General features: G+C 59.2%; 1 protein-coding gene and 2 long non-coding RNA genes across 4 annotated transcripts; 2 read left to right on the forward strand and 1 right to left on the reverse strand.

Moving 5' to 3' along the window:
* Nucleotides 1-19: 19 nt before the first annotated feature.
* LOC127464796 (heterogeneous nuclear ribonucleoprotein L-like) lies at nt 20-15,433 on the reverse strand. The gene is given in 14 exon segments (XM_051775265.1): nt 20-187; nt 281-376; nt 667-724; nt 1,697-1,898; nt 2,980-3,101; nt 4,136-4,258; nt 4,261-4,430; nt 5,855-5,926; nt 10,612-10,684; nt 11,381-11,477; nt 12,391-12,476; nt 13,298-13,535; nt 14,479-14,597; nt 15,179-15,433. Coding segments are annotated over 14 exon segments (1,755 nt in total). The 5' UTR covers nt 15,419-15,433; the 3' UTR covers nt 20-128.
* On the forward strand, nt 1,103-1,664 carry LOC127464799 (uncharacterized). Of its 2 annotated transcripts, none has more exons than XR_007901636.1 (3): nt 1,103-1,211; nt 1,356-1,427; nt 1,572-1,664. It is a non-coding gene; the product is annotated as an uncharacterized LOC127464799 (long non-coding RNA). The 2 variants fall into 2 exon arrangements; XR_007901637.1 differs by lacking the exon at nt 1,572-1,664 and adding an exon at nt 1,452-1,514 and having other exon boundaries at nt 1,356-1,391.
* LOC127464798 (uncharacterized) lies at nt 6,968-7,646 on the forward strand. Its single transcript, XR_007901635.1, has 3 exons — nt 6,968-7,167; nt 7,251-7,468; nt 7,592-7,646. It is a non-coding gene; the product is annotated as an uncharacterized LOC127464798 (long non-coding RNA).
* Nucleotides 15,434-16,695: the final 1,262 nt, after the last annotated feature.

Consider the following 16,695-nt stretch of genomic DNA (forward strand, 5'->3'; position numbering starts at 1 on the left):
GGCCCCGACTCTTGTTCTTAAAAATCGAGGGAGGGGAGGGGAGGGACACACAACCGGGGGAGGGGTCGGGGAGGGGTCAGGGCTGCCCCTCGGCTCTAAAAAAGGGGTGAGGGGGTGGGGGGGTCCGGTTACGAGGCGTGCTGCGCCGTGGAGAAGCAGAGCTTGAGCGTGTAGGGGTACGGCCCGTCTGGGGGGACACACACACACACAGGGGAGGGGTCAGGGGGGCCTCGGGGACCCCCCGGGACCCCCCCCCAGCCCCCCCCCGAGCGGCACTTACTGGGGTTCTTCATCTGGAAGTGGTTGAGGAAGCCGAGGGTCTCCAGCGCGTCGCTCTTGGAGTCCCACTCGAGCAGCCCCGAGGAGCTGCGCTCGCCTGGGGTGGCACCGGGGGGGACACCCCGCTCAGACGGGACCCCCAAGGAAGGGGAGACCCACTGGGGAAAGGGGAGAGCCCCCCACAGGGAGGGGAGACCCCAGGGGAAAGGGGAGACCCCCCCGGGAAAGAGGAGACCCCACAGGAAATGGGAGACCCCCCACGGGAAAGGGAAGATTCCCCCAAGGAAGGGGAGACCCCACAGAAAAGGGGAGACCCCACGGGAAAGGGGAGATCCCCCAAGGAAGGGGAGACCCCACAGGAAAGGGGAGACCCCCCAAAACACTTACTCTTGCCTGAGAAGACCTTGACCGAGGAGGGACGTTTGACCCCCAACTCATCACAGATCTGGGGGGGCAAAAAGGGAGTCAGGGGGGTTGGGGGGGGAAAGAAAGGAGGAGGAGGAGGAGGAGGAGGAGGAGGAGGAAAACAGAAGGAGCAAAGGAAGAGAAGAAAAATGGAAGGAGAAGAAGAAAGGAAACAAAGAGGAAGAGGAGGAAGAGAAGGAGGAAAAGAGGAAGGAGCAGAAGGACGACAGGGAGGAGGAAATGAGAAAGAAATGGAAGGGGAAGAAGAAGAGACAGACGAAGACAAGGATGAGGAGAAGGAAGAAGAGAAGGAAGAGGAGAAGAAAATGAAAAAGAGAAGAAGGAGAACAGGAAAAAAAAGAGAGAGAGGCAAAGAGAAAGAGGAGAAAGAGGAGAAAACCAGAGACAGGCAAAGAGAAGGAGGAGGAGAAAGGATAAAGAGAAGAGGAGGAGAAAAAGGAGCTGAAAAAGAGAAGGAAGAGGAGGCGAAAGAAGCCCCGAGATGGGTGCAGAGGAGGAAGAGGAGAGTGAAGAGGAAGGTGAAGAAGAGGGTGAAGAGGAGGGTGAAGAGGAAGGTGAACAGGAGGGTGAAGAGGAGGCTGAAGAGGAGGGTGAAGAGGAGGGTGAAGAGGAGGGTGAAGAGGAGGGTGAAGAGGAAGGTGAAGAGGAAGGTGAAGAGGAAGGTGAAGAGGAGGGTGAAGAGGAGGGTGAAGAGGAAGGTGAAGAGGAGGGTGAAGAGGAGGGTGAAGAGGAAGGTGAAGAGGAAGGTGAAGAGGAGGGTGAAGAGGAGGCTGAAGAGGAGGGTGAAGAGGAAGGTGAAGAGGAAGGTGAAGAGGAAGGTGAAGAGGAGGGTGAAGAGGAGGCTGAAGAGGAGGGTGAAGAGGAAGGTGAAGAGGAAGGTGAAGAGGAGGGTGAAGAGGAGGGTGAAGAGGAAGGTGAAGAGGAGGGTGAAGAGGAAGGTGAAGAGGAGGGTGAAGAGGAGGGTGAAGAGGAGGCCGAGGCCGGGTCCCACCTCATAGAAGTTCTCCTCGGTGACGTCGAGGGGCGCGTTGAAGAAGTGCAGCACGTTGGACGGGTGCTGGATGCGGTTCTTGGCCGCCTGCTCGGGCGTGGAGAAGCGGTTGTTCCGCGAGCCGCTGAAGTCCTTGTAGCTGCACGAGCCGTCCTCCAGCCCGTAGGACTGCCCCGGCATGATGGCGTGCTGCTTCGACACGCTGCGGGGGAAAAGGGGGTCAGGGGAGCCCCCAAAAATGGGGAATCACCAGAAAAAAACCAAAACAAAATCGTGGGAGCCCATCAAGGGTCACCCCGACACACCCTCCGGCCCCTAAAATGGCTCCGGGGTGAGGCCGTGGCGGTTCAACACAGTGGGGGAAAGGGGGGAAATGGCGGGAAACGTGAGGGAAAAGGGCGGGAAATGTGAGGGAGAAATGTGAGGGAAAAGGGCAGGAAATGTGAGGGGAAAATGGCGGGAAACGTGAGGGGAAAAGGGCAGGAAATGTGAGGGAGAAATGTGAGGGAAAAGGGCAGGAAATGTGAGGGGAAAAGGGAGGGAAATGTGAGGGGAAAATGGCGGGAAACGTGAGGGGAAAATGGCGGGAAACGTGAGGGGAAAAGGGTGGGAAACGTGAGGGAGAAATGTGAGGGGGAAAGGATGGGACATGTGAGGGGAAAATGGTGGGAAACGTGAGGGGAAAAGGGTGGGAAATGTGAGGGGAAAAGGGAGGGAAATGTGAGGGGAAAAGGGTGGGAAATGTGAGGGAGAAATGTGAGGGAAAAGGGCGGGAAATGTGAGGGGAAAAGGGAGGGAAATGTGAGGGGAAAGGGTGGGAAATGTGAGGGGAAAATGGCAGTAAACATGAAAAAAATGAGTGCAAAATATGAGGGGAAAAAGGCAGGAATAAGGAGAGAAAAAGGGCCAGAAATGTGAGGAAAACGGGAGAAAAACATGAGAAGAGCGAAAGATGTGAGGGGAAAAGGGCGGGAAAAAGGGAGAGAAAAGAAGGGCAGGAAACGTGAGGGGAAAAGGATGAAAAATATGAGGGAAAAGGTTAGAAAAGAATGAGGGAAAAGGGCAGGGAGGGAAATGTGAGGGGAAATGAGGGAAATGAGGGAAGTGTGAGGGGAAAAAGTGAGGAAAAGGGCAGAAAAAAAAATTAAAAAAGAGAGAGAAACATGAGGGGGAAAAGGGCGGAAAACATGAGGGGAAAAGCTCTCCCAGTCCCATCCCAGTGCAGGGGGACACCCCTGGACCCCCAACCCTGGGGTTCCCGTCCCCGGAGCCCCCAGACCCACCAGACGTTGAGTTTCTGGCCGAACATGAAGTTGTTGTTGAGGTGGGTGATGGCCCTGTCCACGGCGTAGCCGTCGGCCATCTCCACCATGGCCGCGCCCGGCTTGCTCTTCATGAACTTCACCTGCGCCAGGGGACGGGGGGGGGACAGGTGAGGACACACCTGGGGGGTCCCCACACCTCCCCCAGGACCCCCAGACCCCCCCAGAGCCCCCTGCCCACCGTCCTGGAGAGGCAGAAGCCATTGAAGACGCTGTCGTGGTTCATCTTACCTGGTCCAGTTTGCCCTGAAGACCCCCCAAACCCTTCCAGGACCCCCAAAACCCCTCCAGCTCCTCTCCAGGACCCCCAAAATCCCCCCTAAAACCCCCTGCCCACCATCCTGTAGAGGTAGAAGCCATTGAAGACGCTGTCGTGGTTCATCTTACCTGGTCCAACCCCCCTGAAGACCCCCCTAAATCTCCCCAAATCCCCCCCAGGACCCCTAAATTCCTGCCAGGACCCCCAAATTGCTCCCAGGCCCCATCCTCACCTTCTTGACGTCAGCCACAGTCCACCTTGCCCTGGTCCATCCCCCCGAAGACCCCCCAAATGCCCCCTAGACCCCCCCAGCCCCCTGCCCACCTTCTCCACATTCCCATAGAGGCAGAAGACGTTGAAGACACGGTCACAGTCCCCCCGAGGACCCCCCCAAACCTCCCCTAGGACCCCCCCAAATCCCCCCAGGAGCCCCCCAGCCCCCTGCCCACCTTCTCCACATTCCCATAGAGGCAGAAGACGTTGAAGACGCGGTCGCAGTTCATCTTGCCCTGGTCCAGCCCCCCCAGGGACCCCCCAAACCCCCCCTAGACCCCCCCAGCCCCCTGCCCACCTTCTCCACATTCCCGTAGAGGCAGAAGACGTTGAAGATGCGGTCGCAGTTCATCTTGCCCTGGTCCAGCCCCCCCAGGGACCCCCCAAACCCCCCCTAGACCCCCCCCAGCCCCCTGCCCACCTTCTCCACGTTGCCGTAGAGGCAGAAGACGTTGAAGACGCGGTCGCAGTTCATCTTGCCCTGGTCCAGCCCCCCCGAGGACCCCCCAAATACCCCCAAATCTCCCCTAGGACCCCCCCAAACCGCCCCTAGACCCCCCCAGTCCCCTCCAGCCCCCTGCCCACCTTCTCCACGTTGCCGTAGAGGCAGAAGACGTTGAAGACGCGGTCGCAGTTCATCTTGCCCTGGTCCAGCCCGTACACCATGAGCACGGGCGAGTCGGCGTGGGGGCCGTAGTCGGGGGGGGGGCGGCGGGGGGGGGCGGGGGGTGCCCGTACTGGGGGCCGTAGCGCCCCGGCCCCCGGCGGTGCCCCCCGGCCACGGGGGGGGGGCCCATGCGCCGCCCCTCGTAGTGGGGAGGGGGGGGCCCGTAGCCCTCGTCGTGGTAGTGCCCGTGGTGGTACCCGCCGTGGGGGCCGCCTGGGGGGGGGACACGGGGAGGGGGGACACCCCCACGGTCAGGGGGGAGACGCCCCGGTGATGGGGGGCACACCCCGAAATCGTGGGATTCCCCCGTACAGTGACATGGGACCCCCCCCCTACAGTGACGTGGGACCCCACCCCAGTGATGTGGGGCACCCCCAAATTGTGAGACCCCCCCCTAGAGTGACGTGGGACCCCACCCCAGTGATGTGGGGCACCCCCAAAATTGTGGGACCCCACCCCAGTGATGTGGGGCACCCCCAAAATCGTGGGACCCCACCCCAGGGAGGGGGGAGACACTGCAGGGTTGTGGGACCCCCCTCAAATTGTGGGACCCTCCCTACAGTGACGTGGGACCCCATCCCAGTGACATGGGGCATCCCCCAAAATTGTGGGACCCTCCCTACAGTGACGTGGGACCCCACCCCAGTGATGTGGGGCACCCCCAAATTGTGGGACCCCCCCTACAGTGACGTGGGACCCCACCCCAGTGATGTGGGGCACCCCCAAATTGTGGGACCCCCCCCTAGAGTGACGTGGGACCCCAACCCAGTGATGTGGGGCAGCCCCAAATTGTGGGACCCCCCCCTACAGTGACGTGGGACCCCACCCCAGTGATGTGGGGCAGCCCCAAATTGTGGAACCCCACCCCAGGGAGGGGGGAGACACCCCAGGGTCGTGGGACCCCCCCCAAAATTGTGGGACCCCCCCCTCCAGTGACACGAGACCCTCCCCAAAATCGTGGGACCGCCCCCCTGAGGTGGGAGACCCCCCCACCCCCCAAAATCGTGGGACTGACTCCCCCACACTGAGGTGGGACCCCCCAAAATCGTGGGACCCCCCCCATTGACACAGAACCCCCTCCCAGCGAGGTGGGACCCCCCCTCAACCTCGTGGCCCCCCCAGCCCAAATTTGCACCCCCCCCAGTCCCCCCCATCCCCCTCCCAACTTGCGCCCCCCCCCCCCACCAAATGCCCCCCGCCCCCAAACCAGGCCTCCCCCCTCCAATTTAGGATTCCCCTCCAATTTTGCCCCCCCCAAATGTGCCCCCCCAGCCCCCTGTCCCCCCAAATTTGCCCCCTCCAGCCCTCCTGCCCCCCAAATTTGCCCCCCCAACCCCCTCAACGTGCCCCCCAACCCTCTGCCCCCCAGCCCAATGCCCCCCCCAAATTTGCCCCCCCAGCCCCCTGCCACCCCAAATTTGCCCCCCCAGCCCCCTTGTTCCCCCAATTTGCCCCCCCCAGCCCCTTGCCACCCCAAATTTGCCCTCCCAAAGTGCCCCCCCATCCCGCTGTCCCCCCAAATTTGCCCCCCCATCCCCCTGTCCCCCCAAATTTGCCCTCCCAGCTCCCCAAAGTGCCCCCCAGCCCCCTGTCCCCCAAATGTGCCCCCCAGCCCCCCCAAACTTGCCCCCCCGTACCGTACTCCGCCGGGTGGTCCCCCAGGAGGGGGGGCTGCCGCTGCCTCTTGTTGGGGTTCCCACCGGGCTCTGCTGGGGGGGGGGACACACCCAGAGCTCAGGGGGGGCCCCCATTTTGGGGGGGGGAGGGGGACACGCCCCTCTCCCCTCCCCCCAAAACCTCGGGGGCCCCCCCGGAGAGAGATTTTGGGGTCCCATCCCCCCCCCACCCCCAGGACCACCCCCTTTGTAGGAAAAGGGGGGGGGCAAAGAGGGGGACAAACCCCCTCCCGACCCCCCCAATTAACACAACCAGCGCTAATTAACATCACAATCCACCCGCTGAGCCGCTAATTAACCCCCTAACGAGCCCCTCCCCCCTCCCCCGAGCTGGGTGGGGGGAGGGGGTGAGTGGGGGGGGGGGTCGAGGCAGCGCGAAACGGGCCGAAAAGGCGACTTTTTATCCAAATCCTTTTCAAATCCTTTTTTATCTCCCTCCTCGAGGCTCTTTTTCTACATTCCGACACCAAAATTCGCTTTTTTTTGCTGATACCAAAACATTAAAAAAAAAAAAAAAAAAAGGGGCTACTTACAGCTGGTCAAGAAGGAAGGGGGGGCAAAAAAGTCCGTTTGGGCCCCACTTTGGGGGGTTTTTCTCTTACCCCCGGAGGCTCCGAGCGCGCTCCGGCCCCTGCAGCGGCACAGGCAGGACAGTCACAACCGGGGCCCAGCATTTGGGGGCCAAAACAGCACAAAAAGGGGGTTCCTGATCCCCCCCGGGGGCTCTCACGGGCTGGTCCTCCTCCTGTGCGTGTCCTGTGGCCTCTGTGTGTTTTCCTGGTGGCTTTCTGGGTTTGTCTGGGGGGGGTTTTGGGGGTTGGTTCTGTCAGTTTTTAGGGGGGGTCCTTGATGGCTGAGGTGGAAAAGTGGTGGAAAAAGTGGAGGTTTTGTCCTAGGGCAGATGGTCTTGGAGTGGTGAGAACCATCAGTGTGCTCCTGGAGTGGTGAGAGGTTCCTAAAATGAGTCAAAATGTTGTCTTGGAGTGGTGAGAGCTCCTGAAAACCACCAAGAAAATGGTCCTGGAGTGGTGAGAACCATCAGTGTGCTCTTGGAGTGGTGGAAACGTCCTAAAAACCACCCCAGAGATGGTCTTGGAGTGGTGAGAAGTTCCTAAAATGCACCAAATGTGGCCTTGGAGTGTTGACTGAGTTCCTGAAAACCACCAAGAGATGGTCCTGGAGTGGTGAGAGTTCCTGAAATGCACCCAGAGATGGTCCTGGAGTGGTGAGAAGTTCCTAAAATGCACCAAATGTGGCCTTGGAGTGTTGATTGAGTTCCTGAAATGCACCAAGAAATGGTCTTGGAGTGGTGAGAGTTCCTGAAAACCACCTAGAGATGGTCCTGGAGTGGTGAAAGCCTCTTAAAAACCACCCAGAGATGGTCCTGGAGTGGTGAGAAGTTCCTAAAATGCATCAAAATGTTGTCTTGGAGTGGTGAGAGTTCCTGAAAACCACCAAAAGATGGTCCTGGAGTGGTGAGAAGTTCCTAAAATGCACCAAATGTGGCCTTGGAGTGTTGATTGAGTTCCTGAAATGCACCAAGAAAATGGTCTTGGAGTGGTGAGAACCATCAGTGTGCTCTTGGAGTGGTGAAAGCCTCTTAAAAACCACCAAGAAATGGTCTTGGAGTGTTGAGAAGTTCCTAAAATGAGTCAAAATGTTGTCTTGGAGTGGTGAGAGCTCCTGAAAACCACCCAGAGATGGTCCTGGAGTGGAAGAAACATCTTAAAATGCACCAAATGTGGCCTTGGAGTGTTGTTGGAGTTCCTGAAATGCACCAAGAGATGGTCCTGGAGTGGTGAGAAGTTCCTAAAATGCATCAAAATGTTGTCTTGGAGTGGTGAGAGCTCCTGAAAACCACCAGGAGATGGTCCTGGAGTGGTGGAAACGTCCTAAAAACCACCGAAATGTGCTCCTGGAGTGGTGGAAACATCCTAAATGTGCTCTTGGAGGTGAGAGAATTCCTAAAGAACCATCCAAAAGAGCCTTGGAAAACCGAGTGTGGGGAGAAATCCCTAAAAATTCCTAAAAACACCCAAAGAAATGGTCTCAAAAATAAGAAATTCCTAAAAAAAAAAAAAAAAAATATCACTAAAACCCCATTTTGGAAAGTGAACCTTCCAAGGAGGGAGGAAAATTCCTAAAAAAAACCACCTGGAGGTGAGAAAATTCCTAAAGAAAAGGCCCTCAGAGACCAATTCCTAAAACCCACCAAAAAGAGAATTCCTAAAAAAAAAAAAAACACAGGAATTTTGTCTCAGAGCTGAGAAAATTCCTTAAAAAAAATTAAAAAAAAGGCTCTTGGAGCGTGTTGAGAAATTTGGGAAAAAACTGCTGGAATTGTGCCTTGGGGAGTTGAACCGTGGGGGGAAAATTCCTGAAAAAGCACCGGGATTGTGCCTTGGGAAGGGAGAGAATTCCTGAAAAACCACTGGGGTTGTGCCTTGGGAAAGAATTCCTGAAAACCACCAGGATTGGGCCTTGGAATTTGTGCCTTGGAATTTGTGCCTTGGAATTTGTGCCTTGGAATTGTGCCTTGGAAGTTGAACCGTGGTGTGAAATTCCTGAAAAACCTCCCAAACTGTGCCTTGGGATTGAGAGAATTCCCAAAAACCACCGGGATTGTGCCTTGGGATTTGTGCCTTGGAATTTGTGCCTTGGAAGTTGAACTGTGGTGTGAAATTCCTGAAAATCCCACTGGAATTGTGCCTTGGAATCTGTGCCTTGGAAATGGAGAATTCCTAAAAAAAGAGGCTCTTGGAGTGTGACCGTGTCGAGAAATTCCTGAAAACCACCGGGATTGTGCCTTGGAATTTGTGCCTTGGAATTGTGTCCTGGAATTTGTGCCTTGGAAGTTGAACCGTGGTGTGAAATTCCTGAAAAACCTCCCAAACTGTGCCTTGGGAAGTGAGAGAATTCCCAAAAACCACCGGGATTCTGCCTTGGGATTTGTGCCTTGGAAGTTGAACTGTGGTGTGAAATTCCTGAAAATCCCACTGGAATTGTGCCTTGGAATTGTGCCTTGGAATCTGTGCCTTGGAAATGGAGAATTCCTAAAAAAAAGAGGCTCTTGGAGTGTGACCGTGTTGAGAAATTCCTAAAAGCCACTGGGATTGTGTCTTGGAATTTGTGCCTTGGGATTGTGTCCTGGAATTTTGTGCCTTGGAAGTTGAACTGTAGTGTGGAATTCCTGAAAACCACCGGGATTGCACCTTGGAAGTGACAGAATTCCTAAAAAAAGAGGCTCTTGGAGTGTGACCGTGTCGAGAGATTCCTAAAAGCCACCGGGATTGTGCCTTGGAATTTGTGCCTTGGGATTGTATCCTGGAATTTGTGCCTTGGAATTTGTGCCTTGGAAGTTGAACCGTGGTGTGAAATTCCTGAAAAACCTCCCAAACTGTGCCTTGGGAAGTGAGAGAATTCCCAAAAACCACCGGGATTGTGCCTTGGAAGTTGAACTGTGGTGTGAAATTCCTGAAAATCCCACTGGCATTTGTGCCTTGGAAGTTGAACCCGCCCCATCTGCGCCTCTGGAAGCGGCAGAATTCCCAAAAATCCCCTTGGAATTTGTGCCTCGGACGCCGGAGCTGCCCGGTGAGAATTCCTGCAAACTGTGGCCTTTGGAAAACTGAGAGAGAATTCCTAAAAAAAACCAAACCCCACAACCAACCCAAAGCACCGGAATTGTCCCTTTGGCAAAGTCCAAACCCGCCCAAACTTTTGGTGTCTCTTTTTTTTGTTTGGAAAAGTGAGAGAATTCCTAAAAAAAAAATATAAACCGTAAAAAAAAAACCACCGGAGCCGAGAGAGAATTCCCGAATTTCCTCTGCTCTCCCTCCAGGTTTCTCCTGGTGTTTCCTACTCCTGGCAGGTGTTTTGTTGGGAATGCTGGGGGGACGTGCCGGGCCTGTCCCGCGCCGGGGGGGGTCCTGCCTTGGCCTCGCCGGGATTTTCGGGGGGGGTGTTTTGGGCCCCCCCCCTGTGTTTCGTGAGGGGTGTGAGGAGGAGGAGGAGGAGGAGGAGGAGGAGGAGGAGGAAAATTCCAGGAAAATCCCCCCCCCCCAAGCAGGCGCAGCCCCTCCCCCCCCAGGGCACACCTGGCACAGGTGAACCCCCCAAACCAAGGCACGGGACGGCCCCGCCCCCAGAATCCAGCAGGAATTGTCCACCTGGGGGAGGGGGGGCAGGTGACCCCCAGGTGTACCCAGGTGACCCCCAGGTGGGCACAGGTGACCCCCAGATGACCCCTAGGCGGGCATAGGTGGGTCTCAGGTGACCCCCAGGTGAGCCCAGGTAGGTCTCAGGCGACCCCCAGGTGGGCATAGGTGGGTCTCAGGTGACCCCCAGGTGTGCCCAGGTGACCCCCAGGTGGACACAGGTGGGCTTCAGGTGACCCCCATGTTAGCCCAGGTAGGTCTCAGGTGAGCCCCCAGGTGTGCCCAGGTGAGCCCAAGTAGGTCTCAAGTGAGCCCCAGGTACGCCCAGGTGACCCCTAGGTGGGCACAGGTGACCCTCAGGTGTGCCCAGGTGACCCCCAGGTGTGTCCAGGTGACCCCCGGGTGGGCACAGGTGGGTCTCAGGTGAGCCCAGATGACCCCCAGGTGGGCACAGGTGGGTCCCAGGCGACCCTCAGGTGTGCCCAGGTGACCCCCAGGTGTGCCCAGGTGACCCTCAGGTGTGCCCAGGTGACCCCCAGGTGTGCCCAGGTGCTGCTTTACCTGTCCCGCTCAGGTTGGGGTTGGTGTAGTCCCAGGTGTCCTGGTCGTTCTTGAACACGTTCAGGCGGCTGGGCTGGGGGGGGGCACAGAAATGGGGGTGTTGGCACCTGGACAGGTGTGCCCAGGTACCCCAGGGGTGTGCCCAGGTGTCCCCAGGAGCATGCCCAGCTACCCTCAAGAGTAGGGCCCAAAAGTGTTCCCAGGTACCCCAGGGGTGTGCCCAGACACCTCCAGTTATCCCCACGTGCTCCCAGGTGTGTGCCCAGGTGTGCCCAGGGGTGTGCCCAGGGGTGTGCCCAGGTACCCCCACGTGCCCCAGGTGTGTGCCCAGGTGTCCCCAGGTACCCCCAAGTGTGTGCCCAGTTATCCCCACGTGCCCCAGGTGTGTGCCCAGGTGTCCCAGGAGCGTTCCCAGGTGTGTACCCAGTTATCCCCAGGTGTGTTCCCAGGTGTGTGCCCCCAGGTGTCCCCAGGCGTGTTCTCAGGTATCCCCAGGTGTGTGCCCCCAGGTGTGTGTCCCCAGGTGTGCCCCCCCAGGTGTGTCCCAGGTGTGTGCCCCCAGGTGTGTGCCCCCAGGTGTGCCCCCCCAGGTGTGTGCCCCCAGGTGTGTGCCCCCAGGTGTGCGCCCCCAGGTGTGTTCCCAGCTGTGCCCCCAGGTGTACACCCCCAGGTATGTCCCCAGGTGTGCCCCCCCAGCTGTACCCCCAGGTGCCCCCCAGGTGTGTTCCCAGGTGTACACCCCCAGGTGTGTGCCCCCAGGTGTGCCCACCTTGGCGTACTCGATCTTGAGCGTGCAGCAGCCCGAGTAGATGTCGGCGCCGTTGAGCGAGGCCTTGGCGCGCTGGGCGCTCTGCACCGAGTCGAACCTGCCGCGGCGTCAAGGAACACACGGCAATGCCAGGGGGGCACCTGAGCTCGGGGGGGGCACCTGAGCTCTGGGGGGGCACCTGAGCTCTGGGGGGGCACCTGAGCTCCCCAGGGGGGGCACCTGAGCTCTGGGGGGGCACCTGAGCTCCTGGGGGGGCACCTGAGCTCCTGGGGGGGCACCTGAGCTCCTGGGGGAGCACCTGAGCTCCAGGGGGGGCACCTGAGCTCCTGGGGGGCACCTGAGCTCTGGGGGGGCACCTGAGCTCCTGGGGGGGCACCTGAGCTCTGGGGGGGGCACCTGAGCTCCCCAGGGGGGGCACCTGAGCTCTGGGGGGGGCACCTGAGCTCTGGGGGGGATCAGATTCCAAAGGGGAATTGGGAGCACCTGGATCTTGGGGGAACCTCGGGTTCCTGAACACCGGGACTGGTTGGGAACACCTGGACTGGTTGGGAACACCTGGATTGGTTCGGAACACCTGGACTGGTTGGGAACACCTGGATTGGTTCGGAACACCTGGACTGGCTGGGAACATCTGGATTGGTTGGGAACAGCTGGATTGGTTGGGAACAGCTGGACTGGTTGGGAACACCTGGACTGGCTGGGGACACCTGGACTGGCTGGGAACATCTGGATTGGTTGGGAACACCTGGATTGGTTGGGAACACCTGAACTGGTTGGAACACCTGGACTGGTTGGGAACACCTGGACAGGTTGGGAACACCTGGACAGGTTGGGAACCCCTGGATTTTGGGAAATCCCAAGCCCCTCCTTCCCGAGCCCCTGGGTTTTGAAGACCCCCGAGTCCCTTCTTCCCGAACACGGGGGTTCTTTGGGAACTCCCGGATTTTGGGGACCCCCAGCTCCCCCCCTCTTCCCAAACCCCCTCCCAAAGCCCCGGAATTGCAGGATATTCCACCATGGCCTGGACGCCGTTCTTGCGGAAGATGACGATCCTCTGCACGGGCCCGCACGGGTTGCAGATGGTGTAGAGAACGTCCTGCGGGCACAGCGGGGTCAGGGGCACCCCAAAAACCCACCTGGCACCCCCAGAAACCAACCTGGGAGCCCCAAAAACCCACCTGGCACCCCCAGAAACCAACCCGGGATTCCAAAAATACCCTGAGAGCCCAAAAATACCCTGGGACCCCCAAAAACCAACCTGGGACCCCCAGAAACCAACCCAGGACCCCCAAAAACCAACCTGGGAGCCCAAAAAACAACCCAGGACCCCTAAAAATATCCTGGGATTGCCAAAAATACCCCAGGATCCCCAAAAACCAACCTGGGAGCCCAAAAATAACTCAGGACCCCCAAATATCAACCTGGCACCCCCAAAAACCAACCTGGGAGCCCAAAAATACCCTGAGAGCCCTAAAATACCCTGGGACCCCAAAAACCAACCTGGGACCCCCAAAATACCCTGAGATCCCCAAGTATCAACCTGGGAACCCCAAAAACCAGTCTGGGATCCCAAAATCCCCCCAAATCCCACCCACCGTGGTGATGGAGTAGATGGGGTTGAGGATGGTGAAGAGCAGGACGTTGTTGACCCCCCAAACCCCCTCCAGGACCCCCCAAACCCCCTCCAGGATCCCCCAAACCCCTTCCAGGACCCCCCAAACCCCCTCCAGGACCCCCCAAACCCCTTCCAGGACCCCCCCAAACCCCCCCCCACCGTGGTGATGGAGTAGATGTGGTTGAGGATGGTGAAGTTGACCCCCCAAACCCCTTCAAGAACCCCCCAAACCCCTTCAAGAACCCCCCAAACCCCCTCCAGGATCCCCCAAACCCCCCCAGGACCCCCCAAAGGCCCCCCACCGTGGTGATGGAGTAGATGGGGTTGAGGATGGTGAAGAGCAGGACGTTGTTGACGCCGCGGGCGTCGTCGCTGTCTCCGGGCCGGGAGATCTTCTGGCTGGTGGAGTAGTTGACGAAGGCGGGGTGGCCGGCGAAGTAGATCTGGTTGTCGGCGGCGAAGTTGACGGCGTTGCAGGCGCCCAGGATGTCCTCGAACTCCACCAGCGCCTGGCGCTTCTTCGGCATCACCACCACGTAGCTGGGACGGGGACAGGGGACAGACAGGGTCACCACGGGGTCAGTGTCACTGGTGTGACCACCCCATCACCCCCACGGCATCACCACCACGGAGCTGGGACGGGGACAGGGGACAGACAGGGTCACCACGGGGTCAGTGTCACCAGTGTCACCACCCCATGGCATCACCACCACGTAGCTGGCATGGGGACAGGGGACAGACAGGGTCACCACGGGGTCAGTGTCACCAGTGTCACCAGTGTCACCAGTGTCACCACCCCATGGCATCACCACCACGTAGCTGGGACAGGGGACAGGGTCACCATGGGGTCAGTGTCACCAGTGTCACCAGTGTCACCACCCCACGGCATCACCACCACGGAGCTGGGACAGGGACAGGGTCACCATGGGGTCAGTGTCACCAGTGTCACCAGTGTCACCACCCCATGGTGTCACCACCACGTAGCTGGGATGGGCACAGGGTCACCATGGGGTCAGTGTCACCAGTGTCACCAGTGTCACCAGTGTCACCACCCCACGGCATCACCACCACGTAGCTGGGACGGGGACAGGGTCACCATGGGGTCAGTGTCACCAGTGTCACCAGTGTCACCAGTGTCACCACCCCATCACCACCACGGCATCACCACCACGGAGCTGGGACGGGGACAGGGTCACCATGGGGTCAGTGTCACCAGTGTCACCAGTGTCACCACCCCACGGCATCACCACCACGGAGCTGGGACAGGGACAGGGTCACCACGGGGTCACTGGTATTGGTGTGACCACCCCCCAGAGTCACTGCCACCACCCCACACCCACGGTGTCACCACCACGGAGCTGGGAGGGGGACAGGGTCAGCATGGGGTCACTGTCCCCTGATGTCCCCAATGTCCCCTGATGTCCCCCCATGTCCCCAGTGTCCCCACACATCCCCTGGTGTCCCCAAATGCCCCCAGTGTCACCTGATGGGCCCGAACTCCTGCAGGGCCTCCACCAGATCGGCCTCCACGATGCCGTCGATGAGCCCCCGGATGTGAACCACGGGGGACGCCGGGGTCTTGTGGGGGTCCTCGTAGTTCTCCTGGGGGGGGGACGACACACACGGGGTTGGGGACACCTGGGGGGACTTGGGGACACCCCCAATCCCCCCGCGTTTGGGGGCTAAAAGCAGGAGAAACGGCCCTGGGCTCACCCCCCCCACACACCCCCTGAGACCCCCTTCAGATTTAACCCCCAAAAGGGTGTTTGGGCCCCTCCAAGGAGCTTTTGGACCCCCCCAAAGGACTGATTTCAACCCCCCCAAAATATTTACCTTCTCCAAAGGGTTATTTTGCTCCTTTCTCAGTATTTACCCCCTTCCAAAAGGGTTTTTTTACGCCCCCAAAGGGTATTTTTCTACCCCCCTTCAGACCCCTTTCCCCCCACTTACCCCCCCAAAGGGGCTGTTTAACCCCACCCCTCCCCACATTTACTCCCCTCAGACCCCTCTTTCCCCTCCTTCCCCCTCCCAAAGGGGCTCTTTTACCCCCCTCACCCTTCCCGCCAGTTTTGCCCCCTCAGCCCCTCCCGCCATTTTTACCCCCCTCAGGCCCCCTTACCCACCGCTCCCTCCCCAAAGCGCCTCTTTTCCCACAAAACTCCCTTTACCCCCAATTTCCTCACCCCTCCTCCCGCTCCGGCCCCTCCGCCTGCTCCCCCCGGCCCGCCGGGCCCGTGAGGCGGCGGCTCCGCGCCGTCGGTTTTCTGGCGCTTAGGAGCCCTGCCGCCGTCGCCGCCGCCGCCGCCGCCGTAGTAGCGCCCCGAGCCGCCGCCGCCGCTGCCGCCCGCCGCCATCTTCCCCATGTCGGCGCCGCGCCCGCCGCCCTCGGCGCCCTGAGGGCCGCGCCACCGCCGCCGCGACATGGCGCCCTCTCACCGCCGCCCCGCCCACGACACGCCCCCATTGGCCCGCCCACACGTCAATCAAGCAGGGCGGAGCATCTCATTGGTTGAGGCCGTTCCCGCCACGGCGCAGGGTTCTCATTGGACCAGCGGCCGCGCGTTTATTGGTCCGCTGAGCTGTCGATCAGCGCCGTCTTGAGAGTCTGATTAGTGGAGGTTTGCAACGGTCCGCCCGCCCACCGCGATGATTGGTGAAGTGACTGTCAATCACAGCAGGGCCCTGCCCTTCTCCATGCCGGGCTCGCAGGCCCCGCCTCCCACTTCCCACAGCACCCTTCGGCAGCACTCAATCACGCCATTAGTTCATCCACACGTCAATCAATGGTGTCGCGCGTTGATTGGCTTACCGCTTAACGTCCCGGCCCCCGGTGTCGTCTCATTGGTTGAAGAGCACGTCAATCAAAGCCGGTGCCGGTCCTGCTTCTCTCTAATTGGCCGATTTGCTCCGGTTTGCTCCGCCCACGGAATCTCCTCAGACTGGGACCACACTCTCTGTGGGGTTACTGGGACCACTGGGAGGGAACTGGGCGATTACTGGTTGTTACTGGACATTACTGGGGCACTGAGAGGAGGCAACTGGTCGTTACTGGGAGCACTGGGCGCTGCTCCTCCCCTCTGCCAGGGGGTAATATCCCGCACCATCGCCTCACCTCCAACCAATCACCGCTCCCGTTTCATCCCCATCTCCCGCTCCCTCCAATCAGCGGAGCTCTCTCATTCACGCCGACCAATCAGCAACGAGGGGGGCGGAGCTTGGCTTCGACGGCGCCGCCGGGTCCTAAAGCCGCCACCAAACCCCCAATTTTGGGGGTCCCGGGACAAAAAATACCCCCAACCCCCCAAATTCCCCAATTTCAGGGTCCCACAGCGACTCTTGGACTTTATCACTTTATTAAACATCGCTCTGGGGCGATTTTTAACAATTCTGCCCCAAAAAACAAGTGCGGCCCCGCCACAAATCTCCCCCCCCCCGGGGACCCCCCAAAATAACCCTGGGAAGAGAAAAATTCCCAAAATACTGAAAAATGGGTGGGAAATGGGGATTAAAGGGGGCATCTGGGGGGTCTTGGGGGGTTTTGAGGGGGCTCTGCATCAAGACCCCCTCCCAAAAAACACCTTAAATCCTTAAAAAAAACCCAAAATGCAACAAAATGAGGCAAGAAATGGGGGGTGAAGGGAATAAAAGGGTGATTAAAGAGGACATTTGGGGTTCGGGGGGTTCAGATTCATCAAGAACC

Source organism: Manacus candei, unplaced genomic scaffold, assembly GCF_025592945.1.
Source record: "Manacus candei isolate 608988 ecotype Guabito, Panama unplaced genomic scaffold, ASM2559294v1 h1tg000272l, whole genome shotgun sequence".
Lineage (NCBI taxonomy): Eukaryota > Metazoa > Chordata > Aves > Passeriformes > Pipridae > Manacus > Manacus candei.